Source organism: Marmota monax, unplaced genomic scaffold (genome assembly GCF_021218885.2).
Source record: "Marmota monax isolate L192 unplaced genomic scaffold, Marmota_monax_Labrador192_F-V1.1 WCK01_AAM20220418_F8-fsc00012, whole genome shotgun sequence".
NCBI lineage: Eukaryota > Metazoa > Chordata > Mammalia > Rodentia > Sciuridae > Marmota > Marmota monax.
This window is the reverse complement of record NW_026695227.1, coordinates 29405421-29419601: the sequence shown is the minus strand read 5'-3', so window position 1 is coordinate 29419601 and position 14181 is coordinate 29405421. Positions and strand designations below refer to the sequence as shown.

The window sequence follows — 14181 nt, the reverse complement described above, 5'->3', positions numbered from 1 at the left end:
CCTCAGAAATATCATTTGCATATAATAATTCTGCCCATTCATTTTTATTTCACCAGTTATACTAGCTTTTAAGAACCAATTGTTAAATTTTCAGGAATTTTGAAAACTAGTTGTTAAACAGCTATTATTAAAGTTAAACAGTTATTATAGTTAAAAGTTATTATAGTTAAACAGCTATTATTAACAAATTATATAAATTTACAATTAAATAATTTTTACTTAAAAGCAAAAGTAATGGACACTCAAAACTCATCATTTTCTAATTTTGTCACTGCATTTTACGATTATCTATACTTTCATCTAATGTACCTGTATGGTAAGAAAACCATATAATAATGGTGTCCCAGCTAATGGTGTCATATTAGTAGCATGAAAGAGGCCATGGATGGAGTATTTACACCATGAAAATTGGCCTATGCAACAAACAAGTTGTCACTCCTTGAGTCATCTGTAAGTACTTACCAGCACACCACTCATTTAATTTATTTTGTCTAGATACTTTGGCTAGTATTTGTAGGGCATCCCAAAGCCTGAAGCAGCATGAAGATATAGCTGACAATGAAACTTCTGGAACCAAACTCCTCAGGTTTGAATTTGAACTTCATTACTTACTATATGACCTTGGCAAGTTATAACCCTTTCCATGCATTTGTAAAAAAGAATTAAAAAAAAAACAACTACCTACCACAGAGGATTGTTATGAAGCTTAAGAAAGTTATTACATACATATAGAACAAACATTTAACACATAGTATATTTATTTTGATCTAGAGAAATGTTTTCATTATGATTCAGAAGCATCTTTCTACTCCTGTCTAAGAGTTTTTAAAAATCAGATATTAATTTTTAATTAATTAATTTTTAATCAGGTATTTTTACCAAGTGCCTTTTTCACTGCTACATAATTAATTAGAATTCTTTATTTTTGATATATTAATATGGTGAGTTATATTAGTATAATTCCTATTACTAGAAGAACTTTAAATCCCTGCAATGAATTTTTACTTGGTCATGACACACTATTCTTTGAAGGTATTCCTGAATTATATTTGCTAATAATTTATTTTGTCTGCTTCACCATTATTAATTATCTTGGTTATAATTTTTTGTGTGTGTAAATCAGGTTTTGATTTAAATAGTTTGATAATTTTGTGAAAGTAATCAAATAGCTTTTATTTTTTCTGTTCTTACAAAGAGTTTCATTAGCCTTGGAAAAGGTCTGATTGCTACAAGATTAGAAAGAACTTATCTATGGAACAACCAAAGTCTGGAACTATTTTGGAGCATAGATCTTTGTCATATTTCTTTTTTTTTTAACCATACATGTCATATTTCTTTGTTTTAATAGTTATCAGGTTTGGCTATGCATTAGAATGACCTGGAGAATTTTTTAAAATACTATATATACCCCTGTGAGCTGATGGATGTTATTAGCTCAATTTAATCATTCCACGATGTAAAGATATATCCAAACATCACATTGTAATCCATAAAATATGCAATTATTATTTTCCAATTAAATTTTTAAATGCTAATGACTTTGTCCCTTCCAATACTTTTGTTTTAATGGTCTGGTATGTAGCCTGGGAACATGCATATTTTAAAACTGTCCAAGGGACTATAATGTGAAGCTGAGATTCAGAAACACAGCATTGCATTAATTTCACTCAGCATATTAGTTTAATTATGTCTCTAGCTTTTCTTTGATAAATTTCAATGATTTATATTAACCTAGAAAATTATCTATCTCCTCCATGCTTTAAACTGATTATCATAGAATTTTGCAAAGCATTGTTGCATAATTATTTTCATTTTCTTTGTGGCTATAATTATTTCTCCTTTTTAAATATATGTATTTTTGCTTTCTTCCCTTCACCTTTTTTTATTGTTATTAAATAGAAGTTTATAATACTGGCCCTTTCAAAAGGTCAGTTCCTGAGTTTATTTATCAATCCTAGACTTTTCTTATTCAATAATTATTGTTTGATCTTTAAAAATTTTCCTCTTCTGTTCTCCCTAAGGTTAATTTTGTTTGTATGTTTCTCTTCAACAATTTCATTTTGGTTTATTTCATTTAACTTCATTTATCATCATTCCATTTTGCTAAGTAAAAAAATTATTTCAGGCTATTTAATTTTCCTCTAATAAATATGTTGGTATAGCATTTTTAAAAAATATATAGTACTTTCAGTTGTTATTTTAGGTAGCCTTAGCTGTTTTAATTTCCTGTTTGATCTAAGACTTGCTCTCAGAGGGCTTTTTGTTTTTTCAGTTTTGCTTGGGATTATTTTCTTTCTTTCTTTCTCTCTCTCTCTTTCTTCCTCTCTTTCTTTCTTTCTTCCTCTCTTTCTTTCTTTCTTTTAAAGATGAACAACCCAATTTAAAGAACTCAAGTAGACATTTTTTAAGATTTATTTTTTAGTTTTAGGTGGACACAATATATTTATTTTATTTTTCTGTGGTGCTGAGGATCGAACTCAGTGTCTCACACATGCTAGGCGAGCACTCTCCCACTGAGCCACAACCCCAGATCTGGGATTATTTTCCTAATCATGTCTAATTTTATTGTCACAGAATCATTTCTGAATTAGTTGTACAAACCTTCCAAACTCTCTCTTTGATATGACTTAATTGAACAAGCTTACCACCAAGCACCTAAAATAGGAAAAGCAACATATGTTGAGTTCAATAAACATAAAAAGAAGTGATAATAGCTGTCTTTCTGTCCCATATTTATCTCCCAATTTGAACCTTCTTTTTGGGAAGGAAGTAATTGAGAGTCAGTGAAACACCTAAAAAACAGATTCTTTCCCGTCAAGTACAGAATCCCAGGTGTGTGCCCAGGACTGATGCCTTTCTCATAGCTTGCCTTTCATGTTCATGCCTATCAGAAGCAGAGTTCATTGCAATAGGCAAGAGTCGTTCTGTGAAAAGTCAAAGAGCCAATATTTTTAGGGTTTGGGTGCTCTGTTACTAATATTTCATGACACATACCTGTAATAAAAAATATTTATTTTTTATCTGAAACTCAAATTTAACTGGGCATCTTGTAGCATATATTTTTTATTTGCTACATCTGGCAGACCTACTTGCAGACCATATGGCCTCTGTGGCAACTACTTAGCTTTGTCATGAGAAAACAACCATAGACAATACATCAACAAATGTATGTAGCTGTGTTCCCATTAAACTTTATTTTTAAAAATAGGCAGTGGGTTATGTTTGGCTTGAAAGCCATAGTTTGCCCACCCTTGCATTAGACTAGTGGTTTTCAGCTGGGCGTGGTTGCCCATACCTCTAATCCTAGCAACTCGGGAGGCTAAGGCAGGAGGATCACAAAATCAAGGCCAGTCTTGGCGACTTAGTGAGACCCTATCTCAAAATAAAATATGAAAAAGAGTGGGGTTGTAGATAAGCTCAGTGATTCAGTTCAGCCCTTGGGTTTAATCCCCAGGATTTAAACAAACAAAAAAAGATCAATGGTTTTAAATATTTACCATGCATCAGAATCACATGGATGGCTTGTTAAAATGCTGATTGATGTGTTCCATCCCCAGAGTTTATAATTCAGTAGATATGGGGTAAAGTTCAACAATTTGCATTTCTGTCAATTTCCCAGGTGATGTTTCTGCTGCCAATCTATGGTCCACACTTTGAGAAAAAAATTTTTAACCCACCCAGAGAAACATAGCTTTATTTATTATTCATTTAAAGACTCCATCTATCTTTTGAGACAAAAATTCTAAAATGCTAAAATTTAAATATTTTCATGGCCAGAATTTCCTTACAGGCAGGGCTTCTGAAACATATGTGGTATTTTGGGGCTAATTACAAAAAGTCACTGCCTCTCAGGGAAGGATTAGAAAGCAGCTTCCTCTGAACTCACACTCCCTGGGGCTATAGTGGGATGGAGTGCAGCTGGCCCCAGTGCTCCATTCAAATAAAAGTGAATTTTTGTCTTTTTCCTTTCTTCCAGCTGGACTTGTAGAAGGTCCCCTAGCCTGGAAACAGCTGTAATTGCTACACTTCTTCCTGCAGGTACACTTCTGCCACCCCCACTTAAGCTCTTGTGTTGGTTTCAAAAGCTTGAAAAAAAAAATAGAAACACAAAACTAGATCCCAGTGGCTCTGGAGGCTGAGGCAAGAGGATCTCAAGTTCAAAGCCAGCCTCAGCAAAAGTGAGGCGCTAAGGGACTCAGTGAGACCCTGTCTCTAAATAAAATACAAAATAGGACTGGGCATGTGGCTCATTGGTTAAGTGCCCCTGAGTTCAATCCCCAGTTACCCCCCTCCCCACAAAAAAGAAAAACAAAAATGAAAAAGACATGAACTAAAACACTAAAGTGGGTTCTCTCTGGGTGATTATTTTTATTTGTTTATTTATTTTTGCTTTTACTTTTTGATGTTTTCTAGATGTTCTATAACAGACATTACTTTCATAGGTAAGAACATAATGACAATTTTTAATTACAAAAGTCAGTCATTTTTTCTTCTGGTATTTCCACTCCCATTCATTGAGGTTACACAAAAAAAGAAAATTCTCTTTTTTTTTCATGGAAAATCTATTAACATTTAAAGTCACCTCTCAGATTCTACCTCAGTCTTCCCTTTAAATTTCCTTCCTGGTGTGTTACATGGTTCCTGGGTCATTCATTATCCTGTCTCTGAACACAGTTCCACTGCTGGATAATCATTTAATGTAGAATCCAGAAAAACTACAGAAACAGTGAAGAGATCAGTCAGAGCATTAGGTGGGAAGAAAAGATGAATAGGCAAATACGAGGACTGTCATATCAGTGAAACTCTGGATGATGCTATAATGGTCAATAAATTTTTCTACATTTATTCCAGAAGGTAAAACAGCATGAGTGAACACTGGTGTGAACTATGATCATGATGTGTCTTACGTAGGTTCACCAGTTGTAACAAATGTACTGTTCTGGTGTGGGATGCCTATAGAGGGGAGGTGATTAGTAAATATGTTGGGACAAGGGAGATACAGGTTGACAAAAAGTCCAAAAAAAACCTTCCTTGGATTGTAATATGGTTCCACTATTGCAGCCTACAGTAGCATGCCATTTTTCTGTGCCCACAATGCTGTAGACTCACATGGAATTTACTGGAATTATCCTTTACTGCCTTTTTCATTCATTTGCCCCTGATCTGTTTTTGCAGAAGTCATTCAAAGTAGCTCCTAGACACAGCTAACTCACCTGTGCTTTTCCTATCTTTGCCCCTCAAGCTGGCCCCAGACAATGGACCTAAGGAATATCAGCACAGTCACAGAGTTCATCCTCGTGGGCTTTGAGCAGAGCTATCCTTCCACTCGGACACTGCTCTTCACACTATTCCTAGCCCTCTATGGCCTTGCCATGGCCATGAATGGCCTCATCATCTTCATCACTTGGACAGACCCCAGGCTCAACAGCCCCATGTACTTCTTCCTTGGCCACCTGTCTTTCCTGGATATCTGCTTTATCACCACCACCATCCCACAGATGTTGATCCACCTGGTAGTCAAGAACCACACTGTCTCCTTTGCCTCATGCCTGATCCAGATGTATCTGGTTTTTGGTGTGGGAGTGGCTGAGTGCATCCTCTTGGCATTCATGGCCTATGACCGTTATGTTGCTATCTGCCAACCACTTAACTATGCCCAGATCATGAGCCGACAGGTCTGTGTGAGGCTGGTGGGTACTTCCTGGTTCTTTGGGATGATCAATGGCATCCTCCTTGATTACATGACATTTAGAGGTCCATTCTGTAGAGACAACCATGTAGAGAACTTCTTCTGCGAGGCCCCCATAGTGATCTCCCTCTCCTGTGGGGACCCTTTATTTAGTTTAAAAGTGATTTTTGCTGATGCCATTGTGGTGCTGCTCAGCCCCATGGTGCTCATTGTCACCTCCTATGCCCGCATCCTGACCTCCATCCTGGGCAGAGCCTCCTCCTCAGGTAGGGGGAAGACTTTCTCCACTTGTGCCTCACACCTGACTGTGGTTGTCTTTTTCTATACCTCGGCTATGTTCTCCTACATGAATCCTCGCAGTACACATGGGCCTGACAAAGACAAGCCTTTCTCCCTCCTCTACACCATCATCACCCCCATGTGCAACCCTATCATCTACAGTTTGCGCAACAAGGAAATGAAGGGAGCTATGTTGAGGGTCCTTGGCAGAGGAAGCCTGGCCCAGGCAGAGTCTGTCTAGCAGAACATAAGTGGGAGAAGATTACCCACTTCCCACCTTGAACAGGAATAACTCTCCAAAGCTGAAAGCCTTCAGAAAAAAAAAAAAAGAGTTATGTCTTTCTTGGCACCCAACTTAGCAGGGCGTTCCTCCTGGTGTCTAAGGCTCATCTAACTGACTTCACTTCCAGCACGGATTGATCCTCCCAGACTTCTCTTTGTAATACACTTTCATGACTGGAGGAACAAGTGCGACAAAATGAAGAAATAAATTGCTAACTTGAGAAAAGGCAGGCCTGCTTCTCCAGAGATACCAATGAAAAAAGACAACCAGGCTATGCTTTGGGGAGCATTACTTTCCAGGGAAAAGTCAACTATTAGTAGGAATCTAGGCTTTGGGGGAGGAATAGATTGAGCACCACAGGGGATATGTGGAAGCAATAGGTTGGAGAAATATGCTGTGAGATATGGGACACCATCCCTGCATGGTGGCACCAACATTCTTCAATTAAAAAGCAAGAATTAATCAACAGAGTTGTATTTATTTCCCAAAGCCAGCAAGAGGAGATGTATGCAAGTGTACGTGGATTAATGAAGAAGAGGGAGGATAGAAGCAAAAACAAAAAGCCTGGTTGTAAATTGGAGGTTTGAAGTATGAATGCATGTGTTAGAGTCAGAGAATCTTTGAGTGACATCTGCATTATACAAAACTAGAACAAGAGCACTTTAATTTATTGGCACATTTATTTGCTTCCAGTTGAAGACTTTATTTTTAGCCTGGACGTTTGTTGTGTGATTTAAATTTATTATTTTTTACGCTTTCTCTCTTGGGACTTGTTTTATTTACAATACACTCCCATTCCTGGGACTCTACTCACATCTCTAATTTCTTTTTTCCCTCCCCTACCTTATCCATAGCCTAGAGCAGTGATCCTCAACCAGGGACAGTTTTGCCCCCAAGGGGGTATTTGGCAATGTCTGAGGACATTCTTGGTCGTCCCAACTGGAGGAGAGAATATGCTACTGGCATGTTCAGGGCACAGACCACAGAACCTGATGAACATTCTAAAATACACAGAACAGCTTAGCGCCTACTAAAGTTATAGGGCCTAAGTGTCGGTAGTATTGGTGTTGAAAAGAGGAATTAAAAGGGCAGAAACAGAAAGATGATTAGAAGTGTTAACATGGAAGGAAACAAAAAAAGGGAACCAAGAAGAAAACAGAATACAGAATTCAGTCTGCAAAGCCATCATCCAATTGCCTGTGGGCAAGATTTCTGCTAGCACTGCCATGGCAAAGTACTGTGTAAATCGCTGTGATAAAAACCTTCTCTAAAACCTCTGTTTGTCTGGATCTGAGTCTACCCCTACTCTCCTGATTTTCACAAGTGCTAAATTTTCTCCTGATCTTATAACCCTTTTCCTATCCAATCATGCCCTTCTCTCTGCCACGAGCATTATCCTACTTAAATCTGCCGTTTTCCTCTATTACTTCAAATCTCTTCTATCTAGCAGCTCTCCTTCCCTTGTTCCTACCAATTTTACATTCCTGTCTGGCTCACTCCCACCTCTTGTCTCCTCTGGTCTTCTGCATGAGGGCCCCATCAAATGCTATTTAGTACAACATGTGCCCTCTTGTGGGAATATTTCCTAGAATTTTAACTTTTTTTTCTTCTCATTTCCTCAATCTCTTTTCTTTCACCAATGACTATCTTTCCCCAGGGCACACAAAACTTAAGTTACATTCTTATTGGAGCCTAACTTCTCCCACTTCCATATTAGGATGCCAATCATTTATTTTGCCAATTATCTTTCTTCTCCCTAACACCTCTTACATAGAAAATATGTCCCCACCTACTTGAAAGAGTCTATGCTACCATTTCTGTGTGCTAGATATTTTCTTTTTCCCCTCTAGGACCAAATACCCACTTTTTCCTTCCGATCTATGTCCAGATAGGTAATCCTTCAGTGACTGCCTCAATGAACTTCATTGCCTTGTAGTTGTGTTAAGGTTCAACTAGTGAAAGTTGCAGGATCAATGAGGACAATGTATATGAGTATGTATTCTCCTTCTTCCTTTCCTGATTTTCCAAATCCTATGACCTTCTTCTCTAGCCACAGGTATCTCTTCTCCCCTGTTGACCTCCATAAGGTGGTACCTACTCCCTGCTCTTGATAGATAGTCCCAGGATGCTTCACCATTTCTGATTGATTCCCTTTAATCCTACCTATATTTTTGCAAGTCCTTAAATTTGTCCTGTTTAAGAATAACATCCATTTCCTCTCAGCACAGTGATTAATTCAGTAACTAGAAAAAGACACATATTACCAACCACAAATGGAAAATTTCTCAAAATGGTCCACATAGTAGTCCATAAAGCAATCTCAAAACATTTCAAATAATTAAATTATATAGACCATATTATTTGACCAAAATGCAATTAAGTTAGAAATCAGTAGCAAAAAAAGATAATTAGAAACCCACATTTTTGGAAATTAAGAGGCATATTCTAACTAACCAACAGATAAAGAATAAACTATAAGTCTAGTCTGACATTTATAAACAGTAAAAAGCTTGGTAGTTGTTCCTTTCATCTTAGAGAGAGAGAGAGAGAGAGGGAGGGTGGGGAGGAGAGAGATGGTGGAGAAGGAGAGGAAGAGGAAGAAGAGGAGGAGGAGAAAAAGGAAGAAATAGAAACTCAACACTATTTTCAACACTGTTTTTAGATCCATTAGAGAATTGAAGTCACAGGACAAACCACCATTCCAAAACCGAGGGACAGGGAAACACAGAAACACAGTTTGCGGGGAGTAGAAGCTGGAGCTAGAGCCTGGTAGGAACACTTAAGGAGGATAAGCTAGCTTGATAGACCAATACTCATACAGGCCTGCTCTCAGGGAGCTCCTATACTTTTGTGAGTTCTAACTGCGTAGACATTATAGACCTCCAGGAACCCCGCCAGGTTCTCAGGGTGAAGATCAGAGAAAAGTCCCCTTGGGCTTTTAGCAAGAGGAGAGAAAAAGTAATCTTTCTGAAATAAGCCCAGACAACTCTGTTCTCCTTAACAGCCTGCCCTCAAAACCATTTTGCCAGAGCCTAAATAACCTGGAAGAAGTAAAATACCCAACTCCAGCCTCCTAGCCTCTCTCTTGTATCAACTAAAAAGGGTGTGTTAGTCAGTTCGTGGTTGACTGGCTCCATTGTTATGCCCCTATGGTGAGGCAGAATGTCATGGTGGAGAGTTCATGATAGCATAGAGCTCCTCACCTCCTAGTGACCAGAGCTAAGAATGGGTGGTGGAAAGGGGTCAGGGACAAGACATTTCCCAAGGGCATGATCTCAGTGACCTACTTCTTCTAGCTAGGCCCCAACTTCTATAGTTTCTATCACTTCCCAATAATGTCATTAAATTATAACTCCATCAAGGGATTAATCCATGATGAGATTAGACCCTTCGTGATCCAATCACCTCCTAAAAGCCCCACCTCTGAACACTACTGCACTGGAGACTAAACTCTAAACACATGAGCCTTTGGGGCGCAATTCAGATCCAAATCATAACAAGGACAAAAAATGCTGAGAAACACTTGTAGAGTCAGAACCCAGGGACATTTCACCACCATATCAGTAGAATTTCTGGGATTATGTCTGAAAGAACCGCAAGTCTTAGACCCTGTCTAGGAAGGAAACAAAAAGACAGTAAAGAAGGCCAAAACAGTAACACTAAAGGACATTTTGCCCTCTGATACTGTAACTACATCAAATAGTAAACGCAACCTGATTCCTAATCAAATGCATACTACCAAAGAATCAAAACAAAATCTAAATTTGGATATTGGTACAGTTTGGATCTTGAATGTTCCCTAAACACCCACTGGTCCCCTGGTTGGTGCTATTGGAAGGTGGTAAAAACTGAGTTGGAGCCTGGTGAGAGGCCTTTAGGTCATTGGGGAATACCCTTAAGGTGGTTGTACAGCCCTGGTCCCCTGTTTGCTCTCTATTGCTTCCTGGCCACGAGGTGAGCAATTTGGCTTTACCACACACTCCTGCAATCGTGTGCTGCCTTGCTTTAGGCCTAATAAACTTGTTTTCTTTATAAGTTAATTTTCTCAGATATTTCATTATAGTGATAAGAAGCTGAATAATGCAAATATACCAGAAAAGGGGGACATATTAGCATTTTTGATGATGTTAACATAACTTTTTGATACCAAAATGTGACAAAAACAAAGTAAGCTATTCTTACTCACAAACATAATTGCAAAATTCCTAAATAAAATTTTAACAAATTGTGGCTTACAATGTACTAAAAGTTAATATCTTCACCAAAATAGAGTTTGTCCTAGTAATTCAAAATTGATTTCACATTATAAAATGAATTAATGTAAATTATTGTATTAACAGATAAATGAAGGTAAAACACATAAGCATCTCAATAGATACAGGAAAACCATAAATTATATTGAAAATTCACATCTGTTTACTATTTATTTACCAGGGATTGAACCCAGGGGCTCTTAACAACTGAGCCACATCACTAGCCCTTTTTATTTATTTATTTATTTTTATTTTGAGAGAGTGCCTCACTAAGTTGCTGAGGCTGGCTTTGAACTTATGATCTCCTGCCTCAGCCTCCCGAGCTGCTGGGATTACAGGCATGGGCCACCGCATCTGGCCTGTTTATTATTTAAAAAGAAAACTCTCAGTAGGCCAGGAATGGAAAATAACTTCCTTAAGTTATTGAGTGATCACATTCAAAATCTTATAACAAACATCATCTTTAATAATGACACAAAAAAAGCATTATCTTTAAGATCATAAATAAGCCTAGGGTGATCATTATTCCTATTTTTTTAATATTTATTGTGTTTTAGTTATAGCTGGACACAATGCCTTTATTTCACTTATTATTTTTATGTGGTTGAGATTCGAACCCAGGGTCTCGTGAGTGCGAGGCAAGTGCTCTACCGCTGAGCCACCACCCCAGCCCCCATTATTCCTATTTTTAATTCAAGATCATATTGAAGATCCTAGGCAACATAATAGCACAAGAAGAGAAATAAATGGCATAAGAACTGGAAAAGAGAAAACAAAACTGTCTTTACTTACAGATGATATGATTGTCTTCACAGAAAAACTAAAAGAATGCACTGATGGCTTATCAAAATTCATGGTACTTACCAAGATCACTGGATACAAAGTTAATATGCAAAAATCCAATTGCATTTTTATCATCAGCAAAACAAAATGTGATTTTTAAGATACCATTTCATTTTTTAAATTTTTATTTATTTATTTAGTGGTACTGGGGATTGAACCCAGGATGAGCATTGTATGTGCTACGCAAGTGCTCTACCACTGAGCTATATTCCTCACTTTTTTTTACAATTTTATTTTGAAACAGGATCTCACAAATTGCCCAGATTAGCCTCCAATTTAGCCTCCTAGGAGCTGAGATTACAGGCCTGCACCACCATATCCTGTTTATTATTTTTAAGTGACACAATTGTTGCATATATTTATGGAGTATAATGTCATGATTTGATACATATTTACATCACGTAATGACCAAATCAGGGTAATAATCATATCATTACCTTATACACCTATCACTTCTTTTTAATGAAAGCATTCCAAAACCTCTCTTCTAACTGTTTGGGAATATATAACACATTGTTGTTAGCTATCCTCACCCTACTGTGCAATAGAACACTAGCACTTATTCCTCCCATTTGTAACCTTGTACTTGTTGACCAACCTCTCCCATCTTTCCTTTCCCTTTCCCAATGGTAAAAATATTCTACTCCCTACTTCTATTTAGTCAATTTTTCAGATTCCACATATGGTTAAGATAAAATACTATTTTAAATGGTATCCAAAATATAAAGTGCATATGGAATAATTCTAATGAAAAAGGGGGGAAAAGCACACAAAATTATAGCATGCCACTAGTGAAAATCTAAATAAACGGAATCTACAGACTTACCTCACAGAACATGCATGAAATCAGCAATTCTTTGCCCTTATGACTCCTGGAGTTATAGCACTTCTTGAACATTTTTTCTTGGTATATTTCTTTTTCCACCCACAAGCACACAAAATAAATATACCATAAGAAATGATTTTCAACATTGCAATGTCAGACAAAATATACTCACTAATTTACTGTATCCAGTGCTTTCAGGGAAAAAGAGAGTATAATTTGGAACAATTTGAATTTCATATCATTTTTGAGTTGGAATTCTGTCAGGAAATACTATATAGACCAGAGGTTATAGGGAAATAAGCAGTCTAATGAGCTTCCTATCTAGCATATCAATTAATTGACCAAAATTTCAATGAAAGTTTGTATAGAAATAAATACTTCTTAAATATATTTTACTTGTTTTTTTTAGAAATACATGACAGTAGAGTGTATTTTGACATATTATATTCACATGGAATATAACTTCCCATTCTTATGATTGTACATGATGTGAAGGTAGCTTTTAAAGTGCTTAAAGAGTTTTTTTTTTTTTTTCAGGAGATTTTGAGTAACTACATGAAGGATCATTAGACATCTTATACTAAAAAATTCTGTTTCTTGATGCTTAACTTTTGTACATTATTGTGCATGAACTGAGTTGCTACCAAAATATCCCAAATATATTACATTTGGTAAGACTCAAACTTGGAGACAGTGGTAGAAGTATAGGCGGGGTTGGGGAAAAGACACATTCAGAATATGTCATAACATAAGCATCATAAACTCCAATTTTATAGCAATACAAATTTTCCAGGAATAGAGAGCTTCTAAGAATTAAAGGAGTAAGAAAAGTACTGCAGTTCCTTGGGCTTTATAGAACGTAAAAGGCAGATAATTCACTACTGGACAGGATTCTGGGAGGGGAAAGAAGATTTCAGATTTAAAGAAGAAAATTTTGACATTGAAGAGGTAGAGAGGATATGGATTAGAAGGGGGAGAAACTTATCAAATATGTAATGTTCCACAGAGGGAGCTCTTTTGTCTATTTACCACCTTCTCAGAACAGCTAATATAGTGCTTAGCACAGAGTGGGTTTTCAGCCAGTATTTACTCTTGGGTCAAACATAGTATAATAATAAGAAAATGTTTCATTGGGGGCACAAGAAATGGTAATTAAGTCAGCAGAAACCCTCAAAAGAAAGTTTATTCAAAATAAAATTAGGGGGCTGAGATTGTGGCTTAGTGGTAGAGTACTTGCCTAATATGTGTGAGGTTCTGAGTTTAATCCTTAGCACCACATAAAAAAATAAATGAGGGCTGCGGTTGTGGCTCAGCGGTAGAGTGCTCACCTCGCATGGTTCCATCCTCAGCACCACATAAAAATAAATAAGTGAAATAAAGGTAGTGTATCCAACTACAACTAAAAAATAAATATAAAAAAATAAATAAATGAATAAAATAAAGTTACAGAGTCCATGTACAACTAAAAATATTTGAAAAAAATAAAATTAATAGATGGACATGAATTAAAGCATTCCCAGGCTTGAAGTTGAGAGGACAAGGAATATGATATTTGCCAGGACCCTTACCTATAAAGTTATCTGGTAGAGGGAATATAAATTCCCTAGGGATACCTGGAACTATGCTAAACTTCCAGGGCCACTTGCCATGGACATGGCCCCACAAGGGAGCTTAGAAAGGACTGGTACAAGACTATCCCCAGAGATACAATTGGAATAATCAGGCCTCAAAAATACATAGTTGGCCTTATTACAGTTAGCTACCAACTGCATCCAGGTGGAACCCAATGCCTGCTCGTATGTGTTTTGTGTGGGTGTGGGTGTGTGTCTGCGCATGCATTCCCAGACATGCACACAGTGAGAGAATTGGAAAGGAGAGCAAAGGGAGAAGGAGCCCATATGCTCAACCCTATAAATGAGCAGCTAGTTTTCAGCAAAACTACTGCATCCTCACTCTGCAGCTTCAGACTCTTCTTCCGAGTTTGAGATTGGCACAGCCAATGTTCTTA

The 14181-nt window shown here is 37.2% G+C and overlaps 1 protein-coding gene across 1 annotated transcript; it reads left to right on the top strand.

Moving 5' to 3' along the window:
• The first annotated feature begins 5254 nt into the window (after window positions 1-5254).
• On the top strand, window positions 5255-6209 carry LOC124087169 (olfactory receptor 10AD1-like). The gene has a single exon (XM_046435897.2). It carries the CDS (start codon window positions 5256-5258, stop codon window positions 6207-6209), a length of 954 nt encoding a protein of 317 aa, XP_046291853.2. The 5' UTR covers window position 5255.
• Window positions 6210-14181: the final 7972 nt, after the last annotated feature.